Source organism: Prionailurus bengalensis, chromosome B1, assembly GCF_016509475.1.
Source record: "Prionailurus bengalensis isolate Pbe53 chromosome B1, Fcat_Pben_1.1_paternal_pri, whole genome shotgun sequence".
Taxonomy (NCBI): domain Eukaryota; kingdom Metazoa; phylum Chordata; class Mammalia; order Carnivora; family Felidae; genus Prionailurus; species Prionailurus bengalensis.
This window is the reverse complement of record NC_057344.1, coordinates 26,281,835-26,296,687: the sequence shown is the minus strand read 5'-3', so window position 1 is coordinate 26,296,687 and position 14,853 is coordinate 26,281,835. Positions and strand designations below refer to the sequence as shown.

Sequence of the window (14,853 nt, the reverse complement as noted above, 5' to 3'; positions counted from 1 at the left end):
AACAAGAAGGCAGAGCGCCGCCTTGTTTGATCGCAACTGGAAATGTGCGTTAACAACACAAATGTTTTGCTGCTGTATATGTGCATCTTTTTTTTTTTAAGTTTATTCACGTATTTTGAGAGAAACAGAGACCGTGTGAGTGGGGGAGGGGCGGAGAAGAGGGAGAGAGAAAATCCCAAACAGGCTCTGAGCTGTCAGTGCAGAGCCCGATGCTGGTCTTGAGCCCGTGAAACCGTGAGATCGTGACCTGAGTCTAAACCAAGAGTCGGGACATCTAACCGGCTGAACCATCCAGGTGCCCCGTGTATGTGTATCCTCAGATGACCAAAAAAGTGTGGGAGCACAGGTTTAGGAAGGGTGTTACAAATTTTGGCAAGTAGGCGAATGTGCAAATAATCTGCAAATAACAATGATGGACTGTACTTACCACAAAGTTAACAGACTAGGAAGGAAGGTTCCAAGTTGGAGGGACAAGATTCCCATTAGTGGGAAACCAGTCTACTTGACAGCACATTTCTTGAGCTAGAATCTCCCTCCTTGAAGATTTTAATTTTGATCCTAGGTCTTCTCATGTGATGGGCTATCCTCATCTATAGGTGTTACCACTTTCCCCTCTTTTTTGTGGGGTACACGATCTTTCTTTTTAGTCTTCCCAATGACTTGTTCCAAAGACCTTGATCATTTTGTGGGAATAGGGTAGAAGAGAGATTTTGGAGAAATTGAAGTGAGCAGAAGAGGGAGCTGGTCGAGGTACCATGATGGATTTAAATGTGGAGGTGACTGGGTAGCCAGATGATATGACTGTATTCGTGCTTATGAGAAGAACATTAGGAGGAAGAACCCAAGGTATCATTTACTTTTCAGTACGTATTTGTGGTTTTGCCTGGGATCTGACCTTTTTTCTTGGACCAAGCAACTTCTGTCTGTAGGAATGGAGCCCATGAACAGAACATGTAGGGTATGTTGGATGTTGTGAGAGACTTTCTCTTTTCATGGATGACATTAAGGTCCTGCAGGAGAGTCTTCCTCCCCAGCCTATCCCAGTGTCCTTCCACATGTCTCCATCCCTGTCCTCTAGCCCTTGTTCTCCAAGACAGGATTTTTCCGGGCAAGCTTAGTAGGCCTTTTCTGACCTAACACTGCTCGAACCACCTTTGAGGGCCAGGGTTTAGTTCCCAAGGTGACAGCAGGAGACTGAAGAGTCTTCAGACCATTTCTTTTGCCATCAAACTGCTTCCACCTCTGGCTGAGTTCTTACCTAAAGTTCTATTTTCCAGTTCATGCAAAATGCAGCACACCTGAATTTCGATGCAAGAGCGGCCAGTGCATATCTAATTTTCTGCGCTGTGATGGCAATCAAGACTGCCTGGACCACTCCGACGAAGAGGGCTGTCCTGTTGATTTGCCTCCGCGGTGCCCGTCAGGGGAGGTGAGGTGCCGGAGGAGTGGAGAGTGTGTGTCAGCAGAGTGGCTATGTGACCGTGACGTAGACTGTGAAGATGGAACCGACGAGAAGGTAGTGTATGTACCCTTCTTCAGAAAAAACAGACTCCTCGGGTCACCTGTGTGGCTCAGTCGGTTAAGCATCAGACTCTTAATTTTGGCTCAGATCATGATCTCACCATTAGTAAGTTTGAGCCCCATGTTGGGCTCTGTGCTGACAGCATGCAGCCTGCTTTGGACTGACTCTCTCTCTCTCTCTCTCTCTCTCTCTCTCTCTCTCTCCCCCCACCCCCCGCCACTTTCTGTCTGCCCCTCACCCACCCCAAATAAACAAACAGTAAAAAAAACTTAGGGGTGCCTGGGTGGCTCAGTCGGTTAAGTGTCTGACTTTGGCTCAAGTCAAGATCTCTTGGCTCATGAATCTGAGCCCCTCATCGGGCTCTGTGCTGACAGCTCAGAGCCTGGAGCCTGCCTTGCATTCTGTGTCTCCCTCTCTCACTGCCCCTCCCCTGCTCAATGCTCTTTCTCTCTCTCAAAAATAAATAAACATTAAAAAAGATTAAAAAAAAAAAGCAACTTAGAAGAACAGATTTCTCCTCACAACAGGAATATGTGCTTCCCTCTAGAAAGCTTGAGAAAATACAAGAACAGAGAAGGCTCTCCTCCTTACTGCTCAGAAAGTTACTTGTAACTACATTGAAGTGTCCAAAGTGAGAAGATCTCCTGTTGAAACAAAAATGTTTAAGAGGTTTTTATTGTAGGTTTTCAAATGTTCGGTCTTAATGGCTGTGGCTTAAGTGTCTCACTCAGAAGCTCTGCTCACCTGTCACCATGAGGGGCACTGAGGCTGCCACATTGTATGTGAGGTGCAGCCTGGCTAGAATCCTACGGCTTGTGTTGGACCTTAAGAAAGTACTTACTCCTGAGTGTTTTTTTCCCTCATCTGTCAAATGTGTGAAAGATGTTGCTGCTGGTACCCGAGGGGCTGAGAATGCATCTGAAGGTTCGGGGCTACAGTAGGCGTACAGATGTCCCCTCCCCTCTTGTCCCAGATCTGAGTGTCCAAGTCAGATTAGGTGCAAATTGGTGCTATAACTTTTAACATGCTAGGGTGTGGGTTTGATATGGTAAAACGATCTAAAGAAAGTTTCTAGAGCACATTCTTATGTTTCTTTCTTTTACTTAAAAATTTTTTTTGATGTTTATATTTGAGAGAGAGACAGAGCATGAGTGGGGGAGGGGCAGAGAGAGAGGGAGACACAGAATCCGAAGCAGGCTCCAGGCTCCAAGCTGTCAGCACAGAGCCCAACGAGGGGCTCAGATTCATGTACCAAGAGATCTTGACTTGAACTAAAGTCGGACACTTGACTGGCTGAGCCACCCAGGTGTTCCCATTCTTAGGTTTCTTAAACGAAGACCTTTCTTCCCACTTCCACCCAGGTTCAGTTTACCTAGAACTCCTCACCTAAACTCTGGCTACTGAGAGTGTTTCTCTCTGAGTTTTGGGGCTTTCTCTGGCCTCATTGCAGAGGGGACCTGAGCGTTGCCTCGTAACCCAGGCCTGTTCTCCCTCCGAGAACCGCTTCCTGGGCTCTGAATGCAGGTGTCGCTGACGGAGCCACTGTCTCCGCAGGACTGTGACCCCGAGGAGCTTCGCTGTGGCTCCAGGCAGTGGTCCTGTGCCAGCGGGGAGCGGTGCGTGCCTGACGCGTGGCGCTGTGACGGGCAGAGAGACTGCGGGGACGGCAGTGACGAGGCCGGGTGTAAGTGCAGGGGCTCCAGTTGAGCGGGGGAGGCCTCAGGGGCGCCGGCTGCCGGCCTCCTCTTGGCGTGAGAAGCCAGCTCCACAAGCAAGCGGTGCGGGCACTGACATCTACCCCCTTACCAGAATGGAGGCGTCTTGATGGCACGTCGTTGCTGTAGGAGGGGTGTTCGGGGGTCGGGGGCAGACTATAAAAGTAGAAAGTCCTCCTCTCCAGGCCCCCCCGAGAAGTGCCAGAGTTCTGAGTTCCAGTGCGGCTCCCGTGCCTGCCTCGACCTCCGCCTGGTGTGTGACGGGAAGGAGCACTGTCCCGATGGCTCCGACGAAGGTGGACAGTGTGCGTGGCCAGCATGCAGCCGAGCGCGGTGTTCCCACGCCTGCTACCAGTCCCCGCACGGGCCTGTGAGTTTGTCCAGCTACTCTTCTCCAGCAGCCATAGACTTGGTTTAGCGAAAGGGGGCTACGTCCTCACTCAGGCTGTCCCTGACTGCTCCGGAGGCTCTAAGTCTCATGTGGCAGAGCCGCCCCGACCCATCCTCTGATGTCCCCTGAGTCCTTGCCAGCTCCTAGGGAATCCCGTTGAGCTCCTTCCCCATGTTGTGTCTCCTGGAACCGTAGCACCCAGCCTGCAGAAACTCCACTGCCTGCGAGCTGTGAGCTCAGGGGGACACATGGGACTGAGCCAGAAGTTTTGAAGGAAGTCCCTTCCATGTGTGTATTTGGATGTGACCTGCCCTTAAACTGAGGAGAGCCACAGCCCGTGCACTGGTCTGGCATTAGTAGTTGGCCGAACATCATGAACTTGCCTGACTCTGATGGGCAAGTAGAAGAAAACGGTATTCTGATGTCCCATCATAGTAATGTCTCTCTCTGTTGGCAGACTGCTGGTCTGCCAGTTAAGTCTCCATGCCTCTTACTGATTCTACTGGGGTTCTGGGGTGTCATGGACTGAACTTGGACCCTTTTGTTGATTCAGGAACCATGGTGGTGGCAAGGGTGTGAGGTGTGCAGCAAGGTTGATAAGACAGAGAATGACTATATTAAAAAAAATTTTTTTTACACTTATTGTTTGAGAGACAGAGAGACAGAACACAAGTTGGGGAGGGGCAGAGAGAGAAGGAGACACAGAATCCGAAGCAGGCTCCAGGCTCCGAGCTGTCAGCACAGAGCCTGATGCAGGGCTCGAACTCACAAACCGTGAGATCATGACCTGAGCAGAAGTCGGATGCTCAACCAACTGAGCCACCCAGGGGCCCCGAGAATGACTATATTTAAAATGAAGTTGGTTCTGGGGCACCTGGGTGACTCAGTTAATTAAGCGTCGGACTCTTGATCTCAGCTCTGGTCACGCTCTCACAGTTTGTAAGATCGAGCCCTGCTCTGGGCTCTGTACTGATTGTGTGGAGCCTGCGTGAGATTCCCTCACTCTCTGTCCCTCCCCAGCTCATATTCTCCCTCTCCCTCCCTCTCTCTCTCTCAAGAATACATAAACATTAAAATTTTAAATGAAGCTGGTTCTAAGAACTTTTTTGTTTTCAGCTGTTGAAATTGAGTGTATCACCATGTGCTTTTAATAGCAAGGTGAGGCCTTTTCCTCAATGTTATGTATCGATGTCTTCAGGAAGTCTTCATGTTTTTGAAACTCATTCAGGTATGTGCTTGTGAGCGAGGCTTTGAGCTGGAGAGCAGCGGCCAAGTCTGCAAGGACGTGGATGAGTGCCAGAAGCCAGGTGGTCAGCCTTGCAGTCAGACCTGTGTCAACACCGAGGGCTCCTATGGCTGCACCTGTCACCCTGGCTACTCCCTGGAGCCTGATGGCCATACCTGTAAAGCAGCAGGTAAACTGGAGCCCGGATGTCTCCTCAGCCCCGGATCAGGAGCTTTGAGCTTCTAAATTTTCCAGGAATAACAAGTGCAAATCTCCTTTCTCAAGTCCTAAATGCCCCTGCCTGCTTTCTGTCTGCAGAGCAGGACTAGCACGGTCCCCAAGCCCCCTTTTTATATGTAGCCATTTAGGTTGGGTTAGAGTCTGAAGGTGTCTACAGATAAGGCATCCTTATAACAGAACCACAACTCCGGCTTCTGTCGCCACCGGTCAGCCTTACCTGAAGTTAGAATGAGTGTCAAAAGTTCCAATAGGCACTTTGTTCCTGCCCACTATGCACAAATCCTTAGTTAGAAATATTGTTTTCAGTTTATGCTAGCCATGCCTTTCTTCTGAGTATCTTTGAACTGTGGGTATTAGCTCAAGTTTAATAACATCGAGGGGAGAACTACTTACATACCAGCTGGCTGGTGTCCCAGCCCTGGCAGTGAGAAGGCAAAGACGACTTTGTTCTCTTATTCCTTAGCCCAGGCTGGGTTCAGCAATCAAACTCCTTAAGGCCGTGCTGAAAGCGGTTCTAATTTGGCAGGTACCGAACCAATCCTGCTTGTGGCAATTCAGTTCAGCCTACTCCTCTATGGCTTGAGGAGCTTGAAGGAAGATATTCTGGCAACCGTAGACAAGAACATGATGATTTTCTCTATTGACTATGACTTAGTGGGGCAGAAGGTCTTCTGGACGGATGTCGGTACGGAAAGTATTAAGTGGATAAGTATGGACACCAAGAAGAAAGGGACCATGGTGAAAGGTATGTCCCTTTGCACAGACTTCATGCTGCCCTTGTGAATTACATATAGCGTGAAAAATAAAATGAGTGGCCATTAACATTCTAAACACTGATTTCATTAAATCTTCTTCACTAAAAGAGATCAAAGCCTGCTAATTGGCTGGAAATGGAAAGATGCGTTGTCACCCCAGAAGACAGTGGGGGCCAAACTGTCAGCCAGAGGCCATTATTTCTAATGGCCGTCTTCCTCTAGGAATAGAACTTGGGAGTATTTTAAAGATTGCTCTGATGGGGATGCAGGTACTCGTAGGAAAATGAATTAACATGACATTCAAGCCTGAAGCCTAGGAGCCAAAACCCAGTAAAGGCTGTAATTTAACCTCGATTCACATGTTGAATGGCTTCCTCTCTTCAGGGATAAGGTCAGACTGTATAGTGGTCGACTGGATCGGAAGGAATCTGTACTGGGTGGATGGGACAGCTGGCCAGATTTTGGCAATTCGGCTGACTGCTGTCTGGAGAGGAAAATCTGAGCACACGATTGTCCTGGATGATGACGTGACTCAACCACAGTCTTTGGCTTTAGATCCCCTAAACGGGTGAGTCCGGGGATCACAACGCCAGTGAGGTCCTTTAGGTTTGTCATTCCTCCTTAGTTCTACCTTGGTTGTGTTCACCCAACACAGAATGAGTGAGTAAAAACCTATCTGACTTGACTTTAGATCTTATGGTGATGTGGGTCAACCATACACATGGTAATCGTAAAAGTTTCTGGTAAAAGTCCTTTATTTCAGTGAAGTGAGATATAGGTATGCTCACTTGCTGGCCCACCTACACTTTCTTCTGCTAAAATAATGCTCCATTCAGAGGTATATTATTTTATGGCTTTAAATGGCAGGAGGAAGGAGAATGGAACTAGGGATAGTGTTTAATTTATACTGATGTGCTTGGTATTAGTGGAGGAAATAATTATGTGTTGGGCTTGAATCTAGGTTCTTCCATCCAGAGTCCTTTCTCTGTGGAAAGGGCCAAGAACTTAGAGACCATGTTTTGTGTCTGTCAGAGCCAAACCTTCACTGGGATGGCCATGTATGTATCAAATGTAAGAACAAGATAGAGCAAAACTTAGGATCCAAAGGTGACCCATATCAGGGGCCTTCTGCTTTTCTCACCCTTTCAACACCTTCAACCAGGAATCTGTTAACATGGTCCTCAGGAAATTGGCAATAGTTCCTGATGCATCTAATGGCTTCAATTGTGACTAAGAATAAGGTCTAAGGCACACATCTTCCCATAGAACTAGCCTACTTTCTCGCCCAGAGAAGATCGGCAGGTTCCCTGGCTGTTTTCCAGGCCCAGAACTAAGGTATTCCATGGCTGCCTCTATAGCTGTTATGATATTTTATCTCCAAGTAATGAATAAACAAGCACTGTAAAATTTCAAGGGAAACTTTCTTTTACCACTTCATAATTTTTTTTTTAATTTTTTAAAATGTTTTTATTTATTTTTGAAGGAGAGACAGAGCATGAGGGGGGGAGGAGCAGAGAGAGAGGGAGACACAGAATCCGAAGCAGGCTCCAGGCTCTGAGCTGTCAGCACAGAGCCCGACGCGGAGCTTGAACCCACAAACTGTGAGATCATGACCTGAGCTGAAGTTGGACACTTAATCGACTGAGCCACCCAGGCGCTCCAACATTTGTTCATTTTTGAGAGACAGAGAGAGACAGAGCGTGAGCTGGGGAGGGGAAGAGAGAGAGGGAGACAGAATCCAAAGGAGGCTCCAGGCTCTGAACTGTCAGCACAGAACCCTATGTGGGCTCGAACCCACAAACTGTGAGATCGTGACCTGAGCCGAAGCCGGATGCTCAACCGACTGAGCCACCTAGGCGCCCCAACCACTTCACAATTTCACATAAGGAATAGACCAAGTTTGAGGAAAAGAAATAATTGGGCTAGAGATCAGTGTTTTAAGGAATGAATGAATATTTTCTGTGAGGTAATACTTTAAAGCTGACTTTCATCTGCATAGGTTAATGTACTGGTCTGAAATTGGAGGAGAACCTCAAATAGAACAAGCCGGGATGGATGGTAGCAGCAGAAAAGTACTCATCGATCAAGGTCTTGGCTCGCCAACCAGCATAGCGCTTGACCAGTTTAGCTGGAAGATATTCTGGTCTGATGACAAATTTCACTGTATTGGCTCTGCTAATCTAGATGGCACTGGTATTACTGTAAGTGTCCCTTGGTGTTAGGCTGTATGTAATGTCTTATGCCTTGTATAAAACTCATCCCAGAAACCTCATCACCACCATTTTAGATGCTGCAGCTAACTCGAATCAAGAGCCCCTTTTCGGTCGCTGTGTTTGAAGATGAAGTCTTCTGGTCTGAGATGAAGACGAGAACTGTACAACGCATGAAGAAGACAACAGGCAAGGACAGGGCTGTCCTCATCAAGCGTTCTGAACAGCCGTACGGACTCAAGGTCTACAGTGTACTCTTCAAAGTTTGCCCCTCAGTCTCCCTAAAAAGGCCATATGTATGAACTTCCCAAGTGCAAACTAGTGACATCCTTCTGTCATGATTAGCAAGCAAGATTTACTCATTAGCTATTTGTCAGGATTCGGTGATGCGTAGTAACATCTGGCTGCTTTCTTCCAGATCATGCATGAAGTGCTCCAGCCCAAGTCTACCAATCCTTGTCTGGACGCTGGATGTTCTCACTTGTGCCTTCTGAGCCCACGCCCCAAGGGAAGCTGTCGTTGCCCAGTTGGACTCCTGCTCGCAGACGATGGCACCACCTGCGTTCCACTCGAGGAGTCTGCATTTATGTTCCTTGTGTTGCCCACAGTTATCATGCAGGTACTGTTCCACAGCCTTACGTGTCTGGGCCTGGGCCGCAGTCCATTTCAGACCGAGTAATTTGCAAGTTATACATAGTAGGGGCCCTTGCCCTTGGAATGTTCTTTTTTTTTTTTTCTAATTTTTTCTTTTTTTATTTAGTGTTTGTTTATTTCTGAGAGAGAGCAAGAGAGAGAGAGTACAAGCAGGGGAGGGGGAGAGAGAGAGGGAGACACAGAATCGAAGCAGGCTCCAGGCTCTGAGCTGTCAGCACAGAGCCCCATTGTGGGACTCGAACTCATGAACTGCGAGATCATGTCCTGAGCCAAAGTTGGGTGCTTAACCGACTGAGTCATCCAGGCTCCCCTAAATTTTTTATTCTTTAGTCTCTGCACTTCATCTGGGGCTCAAACTCACAACCCTGAGATCAAGAGTCACATGCTCTACCAACCAAGCCAGTCAGGCACGACCCCCACCCCCTTGGGATATTCTTCAAATACAATTTAAATTCTAGCATTCACTGTGTGTTGGGAGCTATCATGACCAAAATAAAGACCAAAATAAAGAGGCTATGAAATGAAGACCACTTCTTAAGAAATAGCACATCAGAACACAGGTGAGGGATCTGAGAGTGGGATTAATCTCGTTTAGTTGTCCAAGCATCTCACTGGTGGTGTGGAATAATTCTAAATACAAGCAGCTCAGCTGGGTTCTAGCCTGGTGGGGGAGGGTGAGTGGGTGGGGGAGTACATTCTGTGAGGGAACTTTTCTTAAATCATAGGAGGTACCAACAAACAAGTCACTTCTAACTTCTGTCCTATAGAGACGATTTGTCAACTTGGGTACTTTAAAGTGACAAATGTTGAGGGGTGCCTGAGTGGCTCAGTTGGTTAAGCATCGGATTCTTGATTTCGGCTCAGGTCATGATCTCACAGTTTGTAACAAGATCGAGCCCCACAAGAAGCTCTACACTGGTAGCATGGAGCCTGCTTGGGATTCTCTCTGTCTCTCTCTGCCCCTTGTGTGTGTGTGCACACACATACTCTTTGTCTCTCTCGCAAAGAAGCTGATGAAAATGAAAAATGTTGGGGTGAAAGATTGACTTCAGTTTCAGTAAGATATTAATAGTGGAGTCTCATTTAACGGAGAGGGCCTTTCATATATAAATGTATCAAATCAACACCTTGGACACCTTAAACTTACACAAATGTCATAGGTCAATTATAGTTCAAAAATTTACAAAATAAAGGGGAGGGCATTTAATGAAGGAGTACCTCTTTAAAACCCATGGATTTAAGGGCTTTTAAGTGCTTAAAGCTCCATGAAGGGAGAAAAATAACTGCTATCAGTTTTTAGAAGATAAGTTCAAACTCTCATATGTTCCAAGCAGCGTGACGTTAATGCAAAATCAAGGTGAAGAATGACACTAGATTCAGCTGGTGCCATCCACCTAATTTTTTCCCCACAGATTTATCTGAAAAATCTAGAAGCGTTACTAGGACAGCCAACTTTACCAGAACATAGGATACTTCCCTTTGCCACTGTGAACCAGCTTGCATCCTTGGACTACCTAGTCCAAGAAAAGGCTCTCTACCTTTCAGAGTTGGATAATGGTGATATCAGGCTACTGAGGCTCAAAGAATCTGGAAAACTCTCTTGGAGGAAAATCCTATCCGTGGAGGGGACCGTGATCGACTTTGCTGTGGACTGGTTGAGTGGAAACATATATTGGATTGACAGTGAGAATCCCCACATCAATGTAGCTTCCTCAGAAGGTCAGTGTCCCACTGTCCTGTTCAGTGAAAACCTCTACCATCCTGCCTCTGTTGTGCTCCACCCACCCTCTGCAGTCATGTGCTTTGTGGACCTGGGTTCCCAGGAGGATGGTGGGCGTGGGTCCAGCATTGAATGTGCCTCCATGGACGGCAGCAGGAGGAAGGTGCTGTGGCAGAAATCCCAGGTCCCTGCAGGCCTGACCTTTTCGGATTCGGGGACCCGAGTGTACTGGGCTGACACTGGTAAGCAATTATAACCTATGCCCTAAATGTGAGTCCGAAGGACTCTTTGGCCAGAGTGAAATAGTGATGTCCTGCTTTCTGGTCTTCAGCCATGAAGACCTTCAAATAGCATTTAGGTCTGAGTTTATATATTCTGTACCACCTTCCAAACAAACACAATGATTCCCCATTCTGAGTAGAAAGTAATAAGCCCCAGAATCATGCAGTTGCCCCTTTGTGAAGGAATAAAATCAAGAACTTAACAAATGTGCACGAGCAAATCGTGGTGTATCTCTGTTGGAGTGAATGAAGGAGAGCTGTCCTTCCGAAAATGCATGGTAGATCATATCCTCCTGGAGGGGAGGCAGGACAAGACCCAAAGAGCTACAGGATAGAGTATGGTTGTTCAGGCTAAGTGAGATTAACTAAGCCTCTCTTTCTAGGGAGAGGACTCATAGAAAGTATTCAACAAGATGGCTCTAGATACAGAGTAGACCGCAGAGGAATTGAGGGCCTTAACCTCTTTACATATGGCCAAGGCATGATGTTCTGGACAACAGTTGATGATGGTGGGTGTCTTTGTGATCTGAATTTACTCCTGGATCTCTAAAGCAAATCTGTTAATGCTTAGCATTGATCTTTGGTAGGGTCTTTCTTCTGGAAGAATAGTTAAGCAACTTCTCTAATCTAACATGTATATGTAACAGAGATTCTATGACTTGGGGAAGCTTTTATGTGAAAAAATATTATTCTTTATATACGAACAGGCTTAATCCTGTTCTACCTGAAATTTCTGGCTTTCATTAAAAGCTCTCTGCCTTAGAGGACATTGTGATATGGTACAGAGAGAACTGGGCCAGGAGTTGGAACCAGGTAGTATAACTGCTGTGCTGCTTGGTAGCTATAACACCTTACCTGTAAAATGAGGACAGTACATGACTCACTTGACTAAATATGCATGGACGTACTAAGCGAATTACAGAACATTCTGTACTTGCAGGGAATTTCTAGAATTTAAAGCGATTGTCCTAAACCACAGTGTTCTAGTATGTCGTTTCTGGCTAGCATCCAGATTTGGTAAAACTGGAAAACGCTATTTAAAAGCTGTCTCTTTTATAATTTCCAAATGCTGGTCCATTGACCCCTTGGGCTGGCCACATCACAACTGCAAAAACAAGGTTTCAGATCCTACCCCAGAGATGCTAATTTATTAGGTATGTAGTGAGATCTTTGCTTTCTGTTGTAAGATCCCCTGGTGATGCTTATCGCAGAAAACCATTTTCAGAAATGTTTTAGAACAGTGTTTAAAATCATTACCCATTATTTGCATGGGCTATATTTAAATGTCTCATGTCCTAATTTTCTGTCTTTGTATATCAGGATGTATACGAATGTGCTCAACATAATTTACACCTGACTTTATTTTGGAGGAAGGCATAGAACTGTTTTTATTTATCTTAAATTTCTTCCCAGAAACAAGATTTAGAAAAACACCTGTCTCTCTGGTAAAACTCTTGTTACTCAACTGGAGTTGATGCAGATGGGTGACAGTTTCCATACTGAGCAATTTCTTTTGCACAGGAAGTTGTCTTAGAAGTAGAATGTGCTTTTCTTAAAAAAAAAAAAATTAAATTTGCTTTTCTTCATGATATTTCACTGGCTTTTGTTTCAGCCCAAATCACTAAGGTTTGGTACAGCAAGGCAGAACTTTCTGAAAACCGGTGGTTCCAAACAGACCAGAAGATTGTGGATTTAAAAGTTTCCAGCAAACTTAGTCAACAGGGTAAGCAAAAATTATGACAACACTGAAGCCTGCTGCGCTTCCCCCACGAAGGGGATCTTCCATCCCACAATATCTCCTTGAAATAACTCTGTGTTTCCCATTAAATTACTTTGGCAAATTCTTGTGGATCTGCATAACTCTCTTGTCTTTATGAAGTTCTATGCAGTATAGTTCTGGTATATAACTAGTCCTGTTACTTATTGAGGAGATAAAACACAGTGGTAAGTATATTGGGCTGGGGTTTGGTATACTTGGGTTCTATTGTGGATGGAATTACATCTGTGGTATAATGGGAATTGTCTTTTATCTCTGCAGTGGAACTGGTCTTTATTCTACTTGTTGTCACTTGTATCTACTTGTGGTGTTAACTAATCCTTGGAATACCAACCTGGGGGCGCCCAGATGTTTTCTTTCCTCCAGTGTTTGGGTAGAGTGATGATGGGCTTAGTTAAAATAGTAATAGATAAAAGTCTTTTCCTAGTTGAGATTAACACCAACAATGTGAGCTCAAATAGTTAACCACATCTACCACTGCCGTGTATATTGAGCATTTTGGTCTTAAGTGATTGCTGCCCCATTGCTTTGTTTTGGAAAGCTAAACATGACTAAAATTGGTATTAGTCATGCTTAAACTTCTGAAGGCTTTCCAGAGAGAACCTTTTCAGAATTCTTCAGTGTGGATTAATGGTCACCCAAGTGATAATAATCTGTGGCTTAGGTCTGAGAAGCAGCAGAAGGGTCCCTGTCACTCCTGAAGCAAGTTTCATCTGCACTATATACATACCTAGTCTACTATTCCTGGAATATCTCAAAATAAAACCTTACTAGAGGTTAAAGCTTAAGATCTAAGCCTTGCAAAACCATGATCAGCTATAAATGGCTGACTTCTACTCAGAATCTTACAGAGGGAGAACAGACACCACAGCCTTCATGTTTTCATCTAAAGACAGCTTTATTTCTAAGGCCCTTCTAGTGTTATTGTTGGGTGCTTGATGTGAGGGAAAAAGGAGAACTCACAAGGGGGTCTTGGATGGGCCAGAGTTCAGAGCAATTTTTCTTAAGCTTCTCACTTGTCTGAACTCTTAGCCTTCTGAAGTGATCATTATCCATGAAGAAGAATCACCAAACACTCAGCACCTGGTTGACCAAAAGGAGTTAAACTAAAAAGCTATCTACTCTGGAAAAACACATCTGGGTCCCATAACTCTGATAGTCTGTTTGTAGAACGTCTGCAGAAGACCCTTCTGAAACCATCTAAATCAATGTTTTTTTTTGGGGGGGGGTATCTACAGGTAGTAACAGCTGCTCAAAGGACAACGGAGGGTGCAGCCATATCTGTTTGCCAAACCCTGAAGGACCGACTTGTAAATGTCCCAGTGGGTACTACTTGGCTAACATAAGCAGATGTATTAAAGCTGTCCAGTGCTCTGAGCCATCACAATCCTGTCAGGATGGTCAGAAGTGCATTTCCATGAAGCAAGTTTGTGATGGTCATGCTGACTGTCTGGATGGATCTGATGAAATGGGCTGTGAGTAATTCCTATCCAGGACCCCACTGTTCATCACCATGCATGACAACTTTCAATATTTAATAAAATAATTCTTAATATCTCAATCTAATTCTTAATATCTAATTCTGTAGTATCCCTCAAGCTTTTATCCTCTAGACCATAGCCTTGTTATTACAGGCACTTTTAAACTGAACAACAACATAAAACTTCTATGGGAAATTGGATATCAAATTATATAGACACCTTCTGGAAAGCTAATGTGTCCTCCCATTCAATTTTAGAACAGGCATTATGGTAGCTACAAGGAGTCCGACAGTTTGTATGTTGTCTGAAAGAACATTCATTCAATCTAGATTTGATTCTGTGCATTTAAATTGATCACATAGTGAGCATAGCCCAGGAGGAGGAGGTTGGGCAAACGATTTGACCTGTCTTGGTTCAGCTCCCCGCTGTTAATGTGGAAAAAGCACTTTTCTATGTCAAAGAGTTAAGGAATACAAGAGCATGCAAATAAAGCCGCCATCTTAGTACATACTGTTGTCATGTTAGTTCTTAAATGCTAGCTGGTAGATGGTCGTTACAGAAATGCTGCTGCCACATAGGGCCTTCATGGAAAGTTGTTGTCCTGACCAGTCAGCTAAGCGACTGTGATATTTAATTCTGTGGCAGTCACTATCCTCAAATCTATAGCTTTGGCTCCAATGGTATTCAAGTCATGTGAGCTCTAGAATTGAATAAACAGTGGGCTCAGCACTGAAACCCGTCATAACTAGTAAGAAAACAAACTGGAAAAGGAGTCTTATAGCCAAGGGTTCTTATTGCTCAATTTAAACCTTCATCTTCCTGAAAGCTGACTAGATGGAATACCAGTTGTTATCCCTAATCAATTCATCTTAAATTGGAAAG

At 45.3% G+C, this 14,853-nt stretch overlaps 1 protein-coding gene across 1 annotated transcript in view; it reads left to right on the top strand.

Moving 5' to 3' along the window:
• LOC122471657 (low-density lipoprotein receptor-related protein 2-like) overlaps positions 1-14,853 on the top strand; it is a 43,983-nt gene that overhangs the window by 25,094 nt on the left and 4,036 nt on the right. The window contains exons 18-30 of the mRNA XM_043560518.1: positions 1,278-1,516; positions 3,077-3,206; positions 3,423-3,607; positions 4,857-5,043; positions 5,620-5,838; positions 6,233-6,416; positions 7,848-8,049; positions 8,136-8,300; positions 8,477-8,677; positions 10,125-10,674; positions 11,097-11,222; positions 12,326-12,436; positions 13,729-13,965. Of these exons, the coding sequence (XP_043416453.1) occupies positions 1,278-1,516; positions 3,077-3,206; positions 3,423-3,607; positions 4,857-5,043; positions 5,620-5,838; positions 6,233-6,416; positions 7,848-8,049; positions 8,136-8,300; positions 8,477-8,677; positions 10,125-10,674; positions 11,097-11,222; positions 12,326-12,436; positions 13,729-13,965 (2,736 nt within the window). The remainder of the gene's footprint in view (positions 1-1,277; positions 1,517-3,076; positions 3,207-3,422; positions 3,608-4,856; positions 5,044-5,619; positions 5,839-6,232; positions 6,417-7,847; positions 8,050-8,135; positions 8,301-8,476; positions 8,678-10,124; positions 10,675-11,096; positions 11,223-12,325; positions 12,437-13,728; positions 13,966-14,853) is intronic.